We start from the raw sequence: 18,347 nt of genomic DNA on the forward strand, positions 1-18,347 counted from the left end.
CTGGGGCCGCCCCGCGCGCGGCACGCTGGGAGCGGTAGGCTGCCTCGACTCACCTCGCTGACTCCGGCTGGTCGGCGGGCGCGTGCGCGCGGTCGCGGGGCGTTGAGGGGCGGGCGGCGGGGCCGGGCCGGGCTGGGAGCGGCGCCATAAGAGGCGTGCCGCCGCGCGGCTCGTCAGTGCTGCTGGGCGCCGCGTTGGGTTCGGGCCGGGGAGCTGCGTTCTTGCTGCTGCCGTTTGGTTGTGGCTATGGGTTCCCGGGCGTCTACGCTGCTGAGGGATGAGGAGATCGAAGAGATCAAGAAGGAGACGGGCTGTGAGTGTGGGGTGGTGGCGGCGGCTGTCTTCTGGCTGGGAGGCGCCTGGGCCGGCAGCGCTGGGCTCCTCTCACGGTTCCCGGGACGGGGATGGGAAGGCCGCGGTGCTGCCAGCTGGGCGGGCTGGGAAGTACCCGCGGAGGCCTCGGAGAGCTGGGGAGCGCCGACCGCTTAACTGCGGCTGGGGGCCTTCGCTTTCTCCTTGTGTAGTATTTTTTTTTTTTCCGAAGTGTTAGTTGTTGTGTGGGTTACCGCTAAGGCTACTGAAGATAGAAGGGAGCTAGTGTAACTTATGGAAGCCTCGTGTTGAGCAACAGTAGCGAACAAAGTAAATTCCTGTATTGCTAATGACTGGGAGAGTGTTGCCTTAACGCTGTGCCGTGGGCAGGGCTGCCCCCACCAGCTCGGGCTGCCCGGGGCCCACTCAGCTTGATCTTGGGCCCCTCCAGCCATGGGGCACCCACTGATTCTCCAGTGCCTCCCCACCATTAGGGTGAGGAATGATGGTCAATTCAGCGCCGCATTCTATCTAGTCAGAGCAGAGAGGCTGTGACATCATGGTATTGCTTTGCTGTTTGCTTTTTATTCCTGTTTTTCTTTGCCGAATCAGTGTCTTTCAGAGTGTTTTTGTTCTGCTCATGATTACTGATTTTTCCTTGCTTTGTAAGAATACTTTGCTTTCTTTTCAATTGAAATGCTGTCTTATTTACATCTTGGGTTATAGCTTATTTGTGGCAGGGAAACAAGTGAGTACAGAAAAGGTGTATAGGAGAACTAAGATACTATTGGCCAATGTATTGGACAGCTGAGTGAGTTAACATACCTTCTATGATTCTTTTTCCTTATGTCAGGTGAACTTTCTACAGGAGGGCTATAGTAAACAAGTGGGAATGTAAAAGTCTGCATATGTGTTTTTTTAACCACAAAACTCAGAGTGTGGGTGGCCTTGCTATTAAATACATTCTTAAAAAAAAAAAAAATGCTCTTCCAGAAAGTTTTGACTCTTTTCCTTCCTGCTAGTACTTGACTTGTTACTGATTTTTTTAATTCCTAGAGTTTTACTTCTAGAATGACTAAATAAATTGAGATGGCCATATAGACATGACCTTCTGAGCAATAAATCCACTGAGCTTTAGTTACCATCTAAATGCTTTACTTAAATACCCACATTAATGGTTTGTGATCGGAAGGCTTAGGATTTGTGGCTTGAATTTACTTAATTTCTGTGTTTTTATTATTCAGTTTTTATCTGTTGTAAAATACAGTTTGGTTAATCAAGTATTACTGGTATCCTCTGACTCATACGTGCTTGTGAGTTGTTATAAGGTGCCTCTTGGACTTTATCAAATTCTTTTTTTCCCTCTGGTCTGTAAATGGAGTCTAGGAATGTGGTTTTCCTCTGCCTTTTCTACTTCTGTAGATAGATGGAAAATTCCACCAAGCTTTAGAACTGTTGCATGCTTCACTCAGGTGCAAACACTTATGCAAGGTACAAGATAAGAGAAATACAGGACTCGTAAGTTATCTGGAACAAAGCTTGCAGGAAGAATACTAAAGCAGTATTACTACGACGACTATCTGATCATTTGCTAGAAACTTGATGCTAATGATACTTCACTTGTTAAGGCATGTGAGAAAGGGACTACTTGAAATAAACAATTCAGCAGTACTACATGCCACTCTTGGACTGATGTGGTAAGTTCTCTGATTCTGTTTTGGCTTCCATGAGAAAAATGTCCAATCCAGTTCATCTGGAATAAGTACAAAAGAGCGAACTTAACACTTAACTCATTGGAATGAATTCAGCAATCCTCGTGATTAAATCTTATATAGTACAAAACTGAATAGCTGATAATACTAATATGAGTGATAAGCTATGTGTTCATGTTTCTTAGCTGAACAGATTAAAAAGATGTCTTTATGGGAACTTGAAGCATGGTCTTTTACAAGCCATACTATGATGCTTAAAATCTCTTGAATGAAATTTTAAATTCAGAGTGAAGTTCTATATTACGGATTTCTTTATGTCATGATGGAAAACACTAGCATAGTAAGTTTAGAAACGTCTGTGAAGGCAGTGCTCCCAGGAACTGGGGACTAATATGCCCATTAAAACTTATACTCACTAGCAGGTAATCTTCAGTTTAAGAAAAGAAGTACTTTCATTCCAGCAATGACTATTGAGAAAAACAGATGAGATGTCCAAGATGTTGCTTGTCAACATTCTTGCAAGCTCTTTGGAAAGCCATTGGAATGTAACAGTATTCAAACCCTTTGGTTCATAATCTTTGTTCCCATGCTTTGAAGCTGTTCACCTATGGATTAATAATAAACTAGCATTTATATGAGGATCTAAGAGAATTGTTTCAGTGGTAAGAGGTGATGGATTTTCTTATACATATTTCCTAAATATATAAATAACCATATGTATATCACAATCATAAATACATGTAGTGTCACTGTTAAAGATGCTTTAAAAAATAAACCTTGAGACTGCAGTGCTTTTCCGGGTTCGATTTTTTTCTTCTGAATATATCATATTCTCTGATATTTATCTATTTCAAAATATATATATGATCTTGTGCTAGTATTTTGGTCAAGATGCAGATTATTTAATTACTAGAAAATTTCTAATTATTTAGGAGAAGTAAAATAGAAGATACAGCTACTATCTTAGAGTACTTGACTTAAACTTCTAAAAGGGCCTTAATGAGTGCATAATAGATAAAGTCATGTTTCAAGAAGCTTTAAGCCTTAGTTTTTCTTTTTGAGAAGCAGTCATAAGTTGCAAATCTTGTTCTGACTTTCTTTTGGTCGGCAGAGAATGTTGGGAATCCTTGTTTTGCCTGAGGAAGCTTTGAAAAGTGTCCGGTGCTGCAGCTTTCACGAGGAATGAGTGTTAAAAAGAAAACTAGGAAAGAGTGCAGTGCTGGATCTGAATCGCATTCCTTTGTTATATTGCTATGATATGCTGTTTGTCTAGTATGATTTTAACAAACACCTCTTCTCTTATCAATATCTGCAAACTAATCATATTCTATTACGGAGGTGTTCCCAACATGGAGTTGGGTACACTGACTTGAAAATGGGAGGTGAATAAGTTGAAAGTTTTTTGCCAAAGGCGTGACCTCAGGATACTCACTCCATAATCTGTTGTTGTAATAGCATCTACTATCAAACACTTCTAACATCTGTATTTTATTGTTTTAAAAATAGTGGTATCTGCTTTCTATCCGTGTGTTGCTTAACTTGAAATTGAGCAAGCTGCCCTATTTGATGAGAGAGAAGTTGCCTTATGTGGAACTGAGCAAGTTGCCCAACCCAGCGCAAAGAATGAAGGTTGCTGAGGGGACATGAAAAAGAACAGTTGTTGGCAGGTCATTCTGGAAGAGGGAGCAGTTGAACCTAAACAAATAGGCTGGAGAAAGGACAGACCTGATAAAAATAATTTTACCTCAGTTGTAACAGATCAGACAAGTGCTGTGCAACCTGTTCCCAAATAAATTTTGTATGTGGGCTGGTGAAGGCTTTTAAAACAATTCAATCCAAACATTGCAGTATGCACTAGTTCAACATAGGATGAAATCACACCTTTACTAAGCAAACATTTACAGCTCAATTCAGTCTTATTTCATGTATTGACTAACTTGGAGTGAGGGGGCTCTGAAAAGCGAAGGTATTGTCAGTCATTCTTTCAGTTTTACAGGAATTAATATTCTAGATAGTTTCCCACCTGTTCTGACCATGGACTCCACTAAGGAGCTAGATGTCTGGTACCTTTGGAATGCCTAATATTTTGGTAATATGGATGCCATTGTGCTAAATTTAATAAGTGGCCTTGGAATATCTCTTGTAAATTGCAGATTTAGTCTGCAGTAATTTTCTTACTGCTTGCTTAGTGTTCCAGCTCACTCTTGAACTTGTTTAGAAGTTGACTTTTCAATTTTCAATTCTTTGTCCTAGAAACCTGCAAATTGCTTTGGTGAACCACAAAATGAATAAACTGTTTAGATTCAGAAAATCACAAAAAGTGATCAGGTGTCAAACCCAGTCACTTTCTAGAGGCAGAGGAACAATACATTTCCATTTAAAGCGGGGGGGGGGGGGGGGCAGGGGGAACCAACAGGAGTAGAGATACTTTAAAAAAAGTAAAGATGCAATAAGAAAGGTCTACAATGTCTTGAATGACATGGAAAAGACTGGTGGAGGCCATTGTTGAGATGATTTGCAGCAATAAAAGAAAATATGCTGGAACTAAGATTCAAATCTGCTGGCAATGTAGTTTGGTGCAACGAGGTGTGCTCCTGCGAAGAATTGCTGACATTCTAATTTTTTTCTTCCTTCAGTCTCCCACAGTCAAATCACTCGCTTGTACAGTCGCTTCACCAGCCTAGACAAAGGAGAAAATGGCACTCTTTGGTAGGTACTGGCACTAATTGGTCTCTTTCTGTTAATGCGTCTGTAATGGTGGCTTGCTGTTGCAGGATGCATGCATATGTTTTCCTCGTGTGGTGAATCACTGAGGCTATAAAATAGGTTCCTTCATACATACTGGCTGCATGGAATTTCAAACTTTTATGAAAGATCAAGAGAAATCTGATTGTTGAACCGAGAAAAGGTACTCTAACAGTTGTCTTTGCTGTAGAGCCAATGGTTTGTAGCAGTTAATACAGGAAAGCTCGGAGCTGATATTCAGGGTTTAACAACAAATGTTTAGAGGTGTTGAACTGTGTTTTTTTGGATTGTCACTTCTTGCATTACAAGCTGCTTCTAGTTTATAGATAATTATTAAAAGAACTGTTCCACCAGGTTATCTTTACCTGACTTTCAAAAGAAAGATATGTTGAGAGCATGAACTTCTAATTATGTATGCTTGATGTCTTTAACAACAACCGTGTCTATTAATATGCTGAAAAATAAAATGAAAGTGCTGGAACTAAGTCTCTGTGACTAAACAAGTACTCATGGTATTCTTTCTTTGTAGTAGTAGCAACAGGGAAAACGTGCAAGATATTCCAGTGCTACACAGAACTGAACTGGTTAGTTGCAGTTTGTGGTGACTTCACACCAGTTGGTAGCTCTGCTCAACCTTGCTGTTTTCTCACTCCCTCACTTCAACAGAACAAGGAGAGAAAATGTGGTGAAAAAGGCTCATGTCTTGTTTCTCTTACTTTCTCACTCCTCTCTCCCGGCTGCTGTTGTGCAGAATTTTTTCGCTTGTCTTAAATATGCTCTGAGAGCTGTAAACAGTGTTGTGCATTGACTCAGATTTGGCCATTGATAAGTCCTTTTTTCAGCTGGTTGGAGCTGGCTCTTACCTAATGTGGGGCAGCTGCTGGGCTCTGCTGATGGAGGCCCCTTGCTAACAAAACCTACCACGTAAGCCTAATACACAGTTAAATAAAAATGAAGCGTAAATCTCATCTGCAAAATCTTTTTCACTTTGATTCACTGAAACTGCTGGAAAGTGTTTTCTGGTTATTGTATAGCATGGTATTGGTTTGCTCTTTATTTACTGGACTAATTATGAATTCTTTCTGTATGTGACTGTTTATTGTTTGATTGATGATGCCTACAGATGCCTAACAGGTGAGCTGTTCTTGGTTGTGTCAGAACTGCAATTTTGCAACTGACATCAGCTGGTCTAAGACTTACTGCGATTGGAAGTCTGTTGCTTTTCTGTGTTGACTCTGATGTTCAAGGCTTATCTTTGAAAACTTGCCAAAAGAAAGAACAAAAAAGGAATCTGACCTTGTTTACAGGCAGGTTCTGCTTCACATTCACTGTATAGCTGCATACGCTGGAACCAGTGCAAAAAGAAGCTTGAGACAATGCAGGATGGAGTGGGAAGAGGAGAGAGACCTCATAACATAGTGTACTGGGCTGAGGGGAATGGAAGGGGGTTAATTTTCTTCGTAGCTATTCCACTGCTGCCAAACCCAGTAAACATACATTCAAGGATCACTTGGGGTTTTCGTATGATCTGATCTTGAGAAGTGTGGCTGTAGAATGCCCTACAAAGCTAGACCTACCTATAAACCTGTCTAGATATAACACTACTTCCTGCCATTTACTTCCATGACTCATATGTATTTCCTTCTTGTGCCCCAAATTGCTGACTTCTCAGTTAACATTTAAGTTGTGCTGTCCTGTTGTGTAAACAGGCCTAAGTGATTAGTTTTAGTTAAAAGTATACTTTCATCCCCTGTTGGTTTGTGTAGATATTTTTTAACCTGACTCCAGTCATCTGAACTGTGGTTGTACTTTAAGTATGTGGACTGGCATAGCTGAAGGGATGGCAAAATGGAGTGTGGGTGAAGAAACAATTGGGGTGGGATGGGCAGGAACTTAAGCCTGTTCTGTCACTGAAGCCAATGTATCATAAATTGTAATGCTGGCTATTGTGACAAACAGACCAGCTGATAATCTATAGGTAAAAATACTACTGATATCTCAAAACTATTACTGGAAGTGAATACTAACAGCCTCTTCAAAATCTGCATGTGGATTTTGTCTTTGCTGATTAAAGATGGTGGCATCCAGAATAGACCAGCACAATTGGAACCTGGATTTATGCACATTTTCTCAATTCTTCCCTTCAACTTTTATGGACTCAATAGGTGAATTTAAAGTTCTATGAACTTCGAAGTGAATGTATTCAATTTATGTAAGAGGAACAGTTAATCAAATATTCTTTGAATGCATATTGCTCAATGGTTGGTTTCAGGGAGTTAAATACCAGGAGATGTTTAACTTATTGTCGACATTCACATGGTACTTGGGAAGGGAAGGGAAGTTCATTTAGAAAAATCCTCTCAAGTGTGCAAGCTGTTCTACTAACTTGCGGTCTTGGCCTCTGATGATGGCCATCTCCCAACCATGGCAACTTAGAGTGGCATTCAAATTTTGAAACCTGTTGTGGCACCCACAATATGTGGAAGGAGTCATTAAGTTTAAGTAATGGAAAAGTATTTACTGAAAAACAGTGCTGGGGAAGGTGGGTCAGAAGCTTAGAAAGCACAGCTTCTGAAATACTGATCAAAGAACTTGCTACTTCTGGGCAAGCAAGAAGTTACTGTGCTTACTGCTGTCAGACTATTTTGGAGGAATGTTTTTTTTCCCTGTTTATCTTCTGCTTACAACTGCAGCAAGTGATTAAATGCTATCAGTTCTTCAGAAGCATGGAGAAAACATGGTATTTATTTCATTTTCCAAAAAAAAAAAAAACCTGCCAAACTGACTTTTGCCATATGAATGAAAACAGACTGTAAAAGCCAGTGCAGCTGTTCTTGTTGTCTTTGATTTTAATATTGTGGCAAGGAGCCTCTCATATAGAGTACCTTCTGCACTGGGGAAATTACGTGTTAAAGACTTTAAAAGTACTTTTTTTGCTCTACAGCAATTGATTTAGCCTGGTGAGTTGTGAAAGAGGGGAAGGCAAGAGTTCTGAAAGCTGATGTTAGAGTAGACGTACTGTGCTATTTATGCAAATTTTGCACTTACAAATGCTGTTCACAAGACAGTGTCTCTTGGAGAACTTTTAGAAAGCCTTTGGTGCTGAGAGAAGGGTAATGAGCTACCAGGGGCATCTGATCACCTTTGTCAGTGAGTTGAATCAGTTCAGATTGAGGAAGTGCTAGGCTTGTTCTTAATAGTTCAAACTGATAATGCTTGCATTAAAAACAGTGTAAGCTAGCTCTCGAGTATGGAATTCTTTGCCTTTGCTTAAGAAAAGCTGAAGGATTTCTAGCTTTATCTAAAACAGACAGCATATAGATTTGTACTGGTGAATGCTAGGATACTGTAATAGTCTATGCTTCTGTCCTTGACTGTGCATTCATTTATTTATACTGCTTTCTGTTGCTTTTCTTCTAATTATCTTTACTTTTGGCATACTTTGCCTGATGTTTAGAAAACAATTGTTCCCCACTTAAGAAACCTTTTTAAATTTTATAGACTGTGTGTAAGGATGAAGTTAGATGAGATGTCTGACGTGGCTGTTAAAAGAGAAGGATGACCACTCTTTCTCTATCGCTTCTCCATGCTCTCAGCATGTCTTTGTCAGCTGTGGTAGTATTTGCAAATAGAAGCAGTTCAAAAATTAATCTAATTAATCAATGATAATTGGAAGAATGGAGAAGAGGAAGGTGTGGAGCTTTCCTTTTTTGTTAATGAGGTGCATCAGACAGTCTGAATGTTAAAGCTGATGTTTGCAAGGGAAGAGAACAACAAAATGTCTTTTCAGTGGTAGCCTGGTAAATCTGACCATGCTGCTATTCACTCTACTACTTTGAATTATATCCTTTAAGAATTTTAAATATTTCTTATTGTCTTTACCGTCTGGACATCTTCCCCTTTTTTCCCATCCCTCGTGTTCCACGTACTGTTTTACTTTGCCTCACTCACTCATTTTTGAAGTAAAAGGGTGGACAACCAGAAATAGTAGAAGGAAAATAGAATCCAGTCTTAAAATTCAGAAATTCCATGCTGCAAACTGTGAATGATGTGGCATACATACGAAACATTTGGTCTGCATAATAACATGCAGTTAAAGGTTGCTTTGCATGTTATGTTTAAGCAAGGGCTTAGTAGAAGCTGGGCCCTGGAAATAACCATGTTAGAAGAGGCCTGTTGCTATGTCACCAAAACAGAAGAAGCAGAAGGCATCTGATTTCCTGTGAGCTCTGGCCTCAGTCATGGGAAGTTGGCCCCAAATGACTGCAGGAAGCTTTCCTTTATAAAGTGGAGAATAACTTACATCATGCATTCATTTACTTTTATGGCTGTTAGAGCTATTTCAATTATAACACTCACTTAGTAATGCGCTCTTAACAGGCAAAAATGGTCTACTGCAATCCTGATAATGACAGGACAAATAGATTTGAAACCGGGGGAGTTATTTGTGGTTAATTGTTAATCTCCTGCTATAAAGTGGAACTGGAGGTTGGAATGCAAGTGTAAATTGAGGCTTGATACTAAGAAATAGTGATGTGCAAGTAGAAAACTTTGAAACGTTAGGACTTCTGTCTTGAATGGAATCTGAGAGCAGTTGCTGCCTTTAGCTCTTAAATGTTAGCATTGAAGTTATGTTGCTAAAATATTGTTCCAAGGGCACACGTTTTCCACATCACTGCATCTCCTACCTGAGTCACTAATGCATGCTCTGCCCTTCAGCTATAGCTTAAAATGTAGCAGTTGGGAAGGGTAGGGTAACAAGTTGACCGTGTTATGAGATGGTAACTTTGCCAATTAAAAATAATTCAGACCTGGTCAGAGTAGATGTCAGTTTAAAAATATGGTCAGGTCATTCTATTAGAAGGTCAAACAGTTTTAAACATGTTGTAAGAGATGTACTATAATTGGGACTAACGGTGCTGTGGTGTAACTAAGTGCTAGAAATACTTTAGAGTTCATTTACAGTCAGGACATCTTGCTTGATCTTTCTCAGACTGGACTAGCAATGAGAGAGATTAGCAGATTCCTTTTTCCTCCTGTCTTTAAGATCACACTGTTATAAAAGGCTGCTATACTTAATTTCTTTGTTCTCGTTTGCCTTCCTCTGCCGGATTCTTTAGTGTGAACTTGTTGCTGATTCATTTTTGTGAGCATGTTTTTTAAAAGTAGCAAGTTTTGAATGACCAAGTTTGAAACTTTGACTCAAACTTCAGAAATAACAGATTGCATTTGACTTGAAAGGAATAGCCAATAAATATTTTTAGAGATCAGGCAGTAAGTGTTAAGTTACGCATCCAGACAGAATAGGTTGGGATTGGGGGGCTGGTTTTGTGTGGTTTTTGTTTTTGTAGCCTCACCACATTGCTGTTATCATTATACTTTAAAGCCTAGATGACCATGAAATACATCTTGTACTAATTAATGAACTACTGTGCTCTGTTATAGTGGGAGAGAAAACCCTTTTTTTCTAGAGGTATTCACTAAGAGTTGCTTGGTATGTCTGTTTGGCCACAACAAGATTACCCCACTTCCCTGTCAAGGAGATTCTGTTATGCTGAAAGAAAAATAAGTGGGCAACTTTAATAATAAAATGGACCCTGTGTTCATGATTGTACTGACATGAGTGCATTATTTTAGATCAGCATAGCTTATTTCTTCCGGTTCAGAAAAAAGCTGTAACAATGTAAGCATAGCTATGCTTATACTAGCTGTGTGCTTATATATAATCGTGAGCAGAAAAAAGAATGGCTGGCAAGAGCAGTGAGTCTTGGCAATGAACTGGTGAAGCTGCCTCTAGTGCACAGGCAAGACTGAACTTACTATTTTAAAATAGAAGCACTTCTTAGTGGGAGATAAAAATAATATGAAATTTGGCATTCATCAGGTAGGAAGTTCTTATGTGAAACTAAAATACACAGATTCCCTGCAAGTATATGTGAAGGAGCATAGTATGATGTTGTCCTAGAATCTGGAGTGAACTAGTCTGGAGAAATTGTTAAGTCAGACATAATTCCAAAATACATATTTTAGAAGGTTTACTTTTCCTTCAAATTCGCTTCAGAAGCTTTCCTCCCTTAAATTGAAAACTAGTGAGCATCACTTCTAGGGATGCTTCTAGCACAAATAATGTTAGCATCTCAATTCTTTTTAAGCAGTTTTTCTCCTGTGACTTGTAGGCTCGTTTATGCAGACTTTCTGTGTTCTTGCTTTACTTAGCCGTGAAGACTTCCAGCGGATTCCAGAGCTTGCCATCAATCCTCTGGGAGACCGAATTATCAATGCCTTCTTTACAGAGGGGTGAGTTCCAACTGGCTGAATTTGTGAATAGTCACAAAATGTACAGTTTGTCAGGAGGTCTAATAGGAGTGAAAGGGTGATAATTAAAGCACAGAATTTGAATTCAGTGATAACTGAACGTCTCAAACTTCTCACATGCTATGTTGGTGCATTGCTTCCTCTGCATGCTTTCATTATATAGTAAGAGGCACTTGCATCTCTCAAAAGAGTTTTGTACGCTTTATTCAGTGACAAGATTTTCCTGTATGTCATTATTGTCCATTCTTCTTGCTATGCTGCTTTTTAAAGAAGGTCAAGGGCATGGACTTTGGTTCTTAAAGCGAACTTGTAGCAATAATACTTCATGTAAAGTAGCATTACAGTTAACTAATTCAATTTTGTTTTCTTTGTTTTTTGTCTTCTAAGCATGCCTTTGTTAACAGATCAACTTCTGTTTTTTAATTTGGATCATATTTAAGGTGTAGCTTATGACACTTGCAACATAAATCCAAAGAGATGATCAAATTTCCAGTATTGTGGGCCAGGTTCCAGATCGGCAAGACATACTGCTGGACTCGAGTGTAGCTGCAGGATAACTTAGGCGAGGGCAAAGGGTGAAAGCTCGAATTTAATTGCAGCTTGTAGGCAAAGAGGGGAGTAGCCCATAACAAGACTTCTTGCAGCTTTTTTTCGCTTCAAACATCACTCTGCACAGAAGTATGATCCCAGGTTACAGCTGCACTGTATCAGAGCTGTTTTTGAGCACAGGTTGCTGAACCCTGGAGAGATAGGAATTAAGAACTTCCATGGTATGGACACTTGAGGCATTCTTACTTTTCTTTATTGAAATAAAAAACCTGTGCTGAAGCTGACTGGGTAAAATGCTTGTGCAGGGAGGACCAAGTGAATTTCCGTGGATTCATGAGGACATTAGCCCACTTCCGGCCCATAGAAGATAATGAGAAGAGCAAAGACCAGAATGGACCAGAACCACTGAACAGCCGAAGTAACAAGCTCCACTGTAAGAAATATGAACCTTCTAATAGAAGCGGTTCACATTCTTTTATTTCTCTGAGAAGAGAGGAAAGGGGTTTGGTGTCTTCTGCATAGTCTTTCCCAGTGGAATGATATCCTATAATAACCTGATTTTTAAATGAACTTGCAATCTTACCTGTCCAGAATCTCAACAGTCAACCTATAACAATTCCATCAAATTTTTGAATCTTGAGTTATATATATTTTCCTAAATGTTTTGTAACAGAAGTGTTTAAAATGATTCGCAACAGTTATTTCACATTAAGAAGCCATGTTCTGTACATGAATGGGCTTTTCAGTTTCTTTCTCCAGTCTTCTGTGTAATATAGTGCTTACTGAATGCACAAGGCAACGTTTCTCAGAACACTTAAAAGATGATGTAAATCTCAGCTAGAATGTAGTTGAAGGTAATGAACAAATGTAGCAATGGTTGGCTCTGAAGTTAAAGGACTGAATATATGTTAGAGCCCCTGTGGCTCAGGGCTTTAAAGAAATAACTCTGCAAGTAAAATGCTTCTGAAACTTTGCATGCTGAGTGCTTAAGTATGTACTTAATGTTTCACTTCTTGGCAATAATATTATTCCTGGATGTGGTAATAACTTTTAATGGAACTGAACATGAATTGTGGCAAGTCAAAATTCTAATTATCTTAAAATGATTTATGAGGAGTTGTTATTAGTTTTATAGATAATTGTCAGAAAGAAAAACAATGGCTCTTGAATTCAGTACTCTTTTTCTCTCCCTGCAGTTGCTTTTCGGTTATATGATCTAGATAAAGATAACAAGATTTCCAGGGATGAGCTTCTTCAGGTAAATAGCTTGAGATTACTTTGGATGATTCCGTCATCTATCATTTCACACCATTTGGAATGAAGAGAGGTGTTGGTAACAGTCTCAATGGAATTCTTGAAGGAATTTAGTGGTTACTTGTTATCTAAAGCTTTAAACCAGAGATATATGAAACCTTAACCTCACTTGATAGCCCAGATTGCTTTATCAAACTGGAGATTCTAGATTTGGTTTTAAACTAGAGTGTTTAAAAACACTAGAGTGTTTAGAGTGTTAAGTAAGATCTTACTGGAAATGATTCCTAAAAAGAAGGTCTTATTGGTAAAGATGCTTAGATATCCAACAAGTACACGAAGCCCCTGAAGAGCATCTTCCGCAACTTTCAAAGGTGCTTCTAACAAGACTTCATAGGGACATTGCTGGGGTGAAAGCAATCATTCTTCTGGTTTTCTCTGTATTCTCTAAGTGGAATAAAACTTCTTGAAACTGCGGCAAAGGTCAGCAAAGATAATCAAAGTTCATCAGTGTTTGTATGTATTTAAACTAGGCTTGAGCTAGGAGTAATTACATACTACTAATCCTGGGAAGTAGACGTGGCAGTTTGCGGTTCTTGTTGTAGGACAAAGATTTGCTTTTGACTGAAAATGTCTGCTTTGAATCTGTGCAGAAGATGCTTTGCTAAATGTTAGGGGGTAATGGCTGCTATCACTTGAGCATATACTTAGAAAATGCCTGTAGGAAGCATTTTGAACACCAGACATTCAAATCAAGTAGTTGTACATTTTGTGGGAAAAATTAGACAGAAGCATTGGAACAAAATGTTATTTTCTGAGTTCCAAAACTTTTTTCACTACTTCTGTGTCTTTCAGCTGCTTAGTAAAAAAAAAAAAAAAAGCAAAAGAGGGTTTTACCAAAGGTGGCTGAAGAAGAAAGCTTTCTTTCCTGGAAACCTTTATGTACAAGGACCAATAATAATTATTTAAAAAAAAAGCAAGCTACCCAAATTGTCTAGAAATATTTCCATGGAAATATTTCTGAGTTGTTCTTTTAAGTTGTTACCTAGACAGCATGCATCAGAAACAGCATTAAGGATACTTGTTTTTATATCACTCATGATTAAAAAACAATCATCTAGGGACTTCTGTATGCTACAGGTGTTACGGATGATGGTTGGTGTCAACATCTCAGATGAGCAGCTTGGCAGCATTGCTGACAGGACAATCCAGGAAGCTGATCAAGATGGGGATTGCGCCATCTCCTTTGCAGAGTTTGTAAAGGTTGGTAAACTATATTTTTAACACAAGTAAACAAAACTGCTCAGTAAACAGACAAATCATTCAGACTTAAATGCAGATGGAAAAGGAAGTTGTTCCAGTATTCTTTGTGCCTGCATTTGACTTATTGGGACAGCTATTTTTTAAGCTATTATCTTAGGGTGCAAATAAATAGTTTGTATGTTTCTCTAGTGTAAGCTACAGTGCTGAACATACTGCAGAATTTTCATCCCATGCTAAGACTACTTCAGGAATCAGATCCTGAAACGTATCTTATTCTAGAAGAAGGTGTTTAATGAAACAGTGACAAGAGCTTAAAAGTTAGAGAGGTAGCAATGTACTTCCAAAGCCAGCTCATAATGAGGCAATAGAGATTTTTTTAATGCAGCAAACAATATAATATTACTATTATAAATGTTCCTTTCTACACAAATAGCTTGACTAGCGGTAACAACAATGTAATTCTGCTATAATTGTATTGATCCAATTTCACTTGTATAGTTCATCTGTTACACAACTAAGTATATACTAATAAACAAGCTCCTTGCTATAGTTCTGTGAATTGCATCTTCTGATGGTTGTCAGAAATAGCTGGTAGTAAGGAGCCATTATATAGTAAGCAGAAAAACTTGTCCTGTAGAATAACAGTTTCAGCCTAATGGGATGGGATTGATGAGAGGAACCAGACTCATCCTGGATGTGGACAAGGATGAGTTGAGGCAACAGAAACAAATTGCAATGTGGGAAATTCTTATTAGGATTCGGTGCTAGAGATATAGAACCTCCTTTCTTTGAGAGATTTAAAACACAACTGGATGAGGCCTTAAGTGACTTGATCTAGCTGTCCTGCTTTAAACATTGGCTGAGAGAGTTGAACTAAATGACCTCCAGGAATCTCTTAGAACTTAAATTACTCTAAATTCAGCTTTGAAATGGTCTGCTGTGGTCTTTATTTTTAGTTCTTTGACTGCTTGTGCCTCTTCTTCTAGTCCATTCTTTCGTTTCCTCACCATGCATTCTCATTCAATCTAATTCTGGAAATAGTTCAGCCCTTTCTAGACTACTGGCAAACTGCATCAGTTGTATTTTAGTTGACAGCCATCTTCAGGTTTAAACAGCTAGAGTTTCTTTCCAGAGCAAAGAATGGTGGTCTCTAGATGAAAGAATGTCAAGCCAAATTGAAGATACTCCATGCTCCTGCCCATCTCCTTTTTACTTGCAGGAAAGAAACATGTTAAGTAAATTAACTAAAATAACTGTTTCTGGATTTTATTGCAGGTTTTGGAGAAGGTGGACGTAGAGCAGAAAATGAGTATTCGATTTCTTCACTGATGGATGGAGAACCTCTTCCTTTCTACCCCTTCTATACATTGAATAGAACTTCATTATTTCCTTACCACCTTCCCCCAGAGCATTATTACTGGTGCATATAAAATACATCTCCAACCCTTCACTGGTTTGTTCTACCAATGCGAACATTTCCCTGTGCATCGGGAACTAAGAGAAATAGCTGCCATGGAACTTGGAAAGGAGCATTAAAAAGTCCTTCCATTTTTAATTTCTTCCCTTGTCTCCTTTTTCATATGAGTAAATGTTTCTCCTTCCTATGTACTGTAGTTTAATCTACAAACTGATTCTTCTGAGCTCTGAATCTGAGAATGAAAAAGGGAGAAAATGCCACAGAAATGCCTTCTGAAACACTTCTTGGAGACAAGCATCTACTCAAATACTAGGTGCAGTGATAATTATTCACCTTTATTTCCAGTAGCAGTTTCACATCATAGCTATCTCTTTCTTCCTTAGTTGGCTCTATATACGGAAATTTTTTCTTCCCTGCTTTCAAATCTTGGCTTCTACAAAAAGATGATATAGTTCTTATGGCATCGTTGTAAACCTAGCGATGAATGCATGGTAACAGTCCAGAGGTATGGTGTGGAGACTTTCTTCTTTTTGGAATTGATTCACAGTAGGAGAATAGGCACAGTAGGAGAATGTATGGTGGAGATGGACAGTGGTGTCCTCAAAGGAAATAGGAACTCTGCACTAAGTCACTTAAATTGTTTCTGCATTTGCTGCAGGAATATTTCTTTCCTATGAGTAGCTTCCAGGCTTGACAGCCGGTGGACCATGAAGTACCTTTTCCAGGTTGCTTTACTCTAAGATCCCTCTTCCCATTTGGGTGGCTTTGCCTCTGAAGGTGTAAACTTGTTTACCAGCATACATAATGCAAGAAAACTATTCATGCCAAAAACTGGGATTTGTCTTTGTGTCACTGCCCCGATAAGTGTCACGAAACATTACTGATTTTTTTCTTAATTATAGTGACCTGGACATCAGTAGTTATTTGCACTTTCCAATATGGAAGTCCTGGTCTGTTAAATTTGTGTTGATCTTGCAAGATGTATTTATGGAAGGTCGGGCATGCAAATATCATTTGGGAAGTACATATTATTGTAAGTTTGAGTACTAGTGATATTTCAGAATATATTTCTACATAAATCTCTGCAAGTATAAGATAATTTTCCTTTCATTTATCCTTCACTTAATACAGTTAATATATTACTCCTAATCAAATCAGGATTTTAAAAGTGTTGGAGGTTCAACAGCAGCACTTTTCTGTGGTTAGATTAGCAAATGATCTTGCCTAGTTCAGCTGGAGCAGCCTATGGTCTGGGAGGACCCTCTAGTAAAACCAAAAAGCCCTAGGAGCTTCTTTACTGAAGAATCAGTGTTATGACTGCTTCTTTGTCATTCGTTAATGTTTCTATAAATACTGCCAGTCTCAAACTACCCTCAAATGTTCACTGTATTTTCTTTGTTCCTTGAATCGTTTACTTGTGTAAAATAATATGCAGGTCTCTGAAGGATTTTTGATTTGTTTTAAATTAAGGAATTGCAAAGTGAAATGCATCCTGTGTTGTTTTGCAGAGCGCAGCACAACAAGTCCAGAAACAAATGTAAATTAAAAACCTCTATATCAGGAGAAACAGTTCTGACTGTCATGTAAAATAGGATTGTAGTAATGTTAACAAAGTGGGGTTTTTTGAAGTTGTAGGCATTGTGATCTGCTTTAAAGTAAGTGTTGCTCTCTTCTTTTCTGGCTCTATAGTTGTAACCTACAGTTGTGCCTTATTGTCCCAGTGAGACTGGATATTGTATTTATCAATCCATAAATAAACCTTCCACTGTATTAAAAAAAAAAAACAAAATATTTCTTTATTGCAACTGATTATCCTCTGGCTAGAAAAATTAAGTACCAATGGAATAGTGCTAGCATGCTTTATGGATAAATTCTTGTAACTTATCTTGTTTTTGGAGTATTACCAAAATCCTTCATTCTGTTGGTAGAGTGGAAGAAACCAGTAGCGCAAAACAGGACCTCCACAGGAGGGCATGTAACACTACAACATGGATTCCGTAACAACAGGAGCTTTACATTTCTCCATGGTTCCAAACAAGGTGTGTGTTTTGTTTTTGGTGCTTTTTTCCTTCCCAGTGTTTTAGTGCTGTTGTTAAACTGCCAGTGATGGTTTGTGAAGAACTCTGTCCTTACAAGTCCCAGCTTAGGAAACTTATTTCTGCTAATGTGCTTTAAGGTGAACTCAAATAATCTTAGGTGAATAAGGAGGGGGGAAGGAAAAAAGCAGAATCTGACTTTGCTATTAGCTGTTTAAATCAATTAGAAGCTGTGTGGGATGCAAAGCTATAGGAAGGCAAGCTTAAGCTCATGAAACTTTGCATTTTTTTACTGAAGTTTATAGGCCAGTTTCAGGTGTTGGTTTTCAAGAGGCTAAGTTCTTATCTTATGAGAAAAAGCTTATGGAGAAGAATTGTTAGCAACCTTCCTGGGGAAAAGGCTTTAACATACCCCTCTCTAGCCAAGGATAAACAAAAACATGATTTTCTAGTTTCACAGCTCAGGCTGTCCGCACCTGAGTATCTTGTTTGGTGTTCTGCAGTCTATGTATTTGACTTGTGAAATGAAAGGTGGTAGACAAGTTTTATGGAATGGAGATCTTGTGTTCTGTTTAATTTAAAATCCATTAAGCTGAGCAGATGTAAGCAGATCTCTACAAAAGCCTCTCTTCTAGCATGCTTGTTTGTATAAAAGAAAAACTTAAGACTTGAGAATGAAGGTCATCTGTGAAAGTTCAAGTCTGGAAGGGGAATAAGATCATCTGTCTCTTGAAAAATCAGCAAAAG

At 38.7% G+C, this 18,347-nt stretch overlaps 1 protein-coding gene across 1 annotated transcript; it reads left to right on the forward strand.

Annotated features, from left to right (window-relative positions):
- CHP1 (calcineurin like EF-hand protein 1) lies at window positions 156-15,749 on the forward strand. Its single transcript, XM_021403695.1, has 7 exons — window positions 156-313; window positions 4,661-4,733; window positions 10,986-11,066; window positions 11,939-12,066; window positions 12,830-12,891; window positions 14,025-14,147; window positions 15,423-15,749. The coding sequence occupies exons 1-7, from the start codon at window positions 247-249 to the stop codon at window positions 15,474-15,476; spliced, it is 588 nt and encodes a 195-aa protein (XP_021259370.1). The 5' UTR covers window positions 156-246; the 3' UTR covers window positions 15,477-15,749.

Source organism: Numida meleagris, chromosome 6 (assembly GCF_002078875.1).
Source record: "Numida meleagris isolate 19003 breed g44 Domestic line chromosome 6, NumMel1.0, whole genome shotgun sequence".
NCBI classification, from domain to species: Eukaryota; Metazoa; Chordata; class Aves; order Galliformes; family Numididae; genus Numida; species Numida meleagris.

Bases quoted from the DNA above. Each gene is read 5' to 3' on its own strand.
- CHP1 (XM_021403695.1), top strand. From the start codon at position 247: ATGGGTTCCCGGGCGTCTACGCTGCTGAGGGATGAGGAGATCGAAGAG. The intron at 4,734-10,985 runs GTAGGTACTGGC...TGCTTTACTTAG, and splicing joins GGAGAAAATGGCACTCTTTG to CCGTGAAGACTTCCAGCGGA. The intron at 11,067-11,938 runs GTGAGTTCCAAC...ATGCTTGTGCAG, and splicing joins AATGCCTTCTTTACAGAGGG to GGAGGACCAAGTGAATTTCC.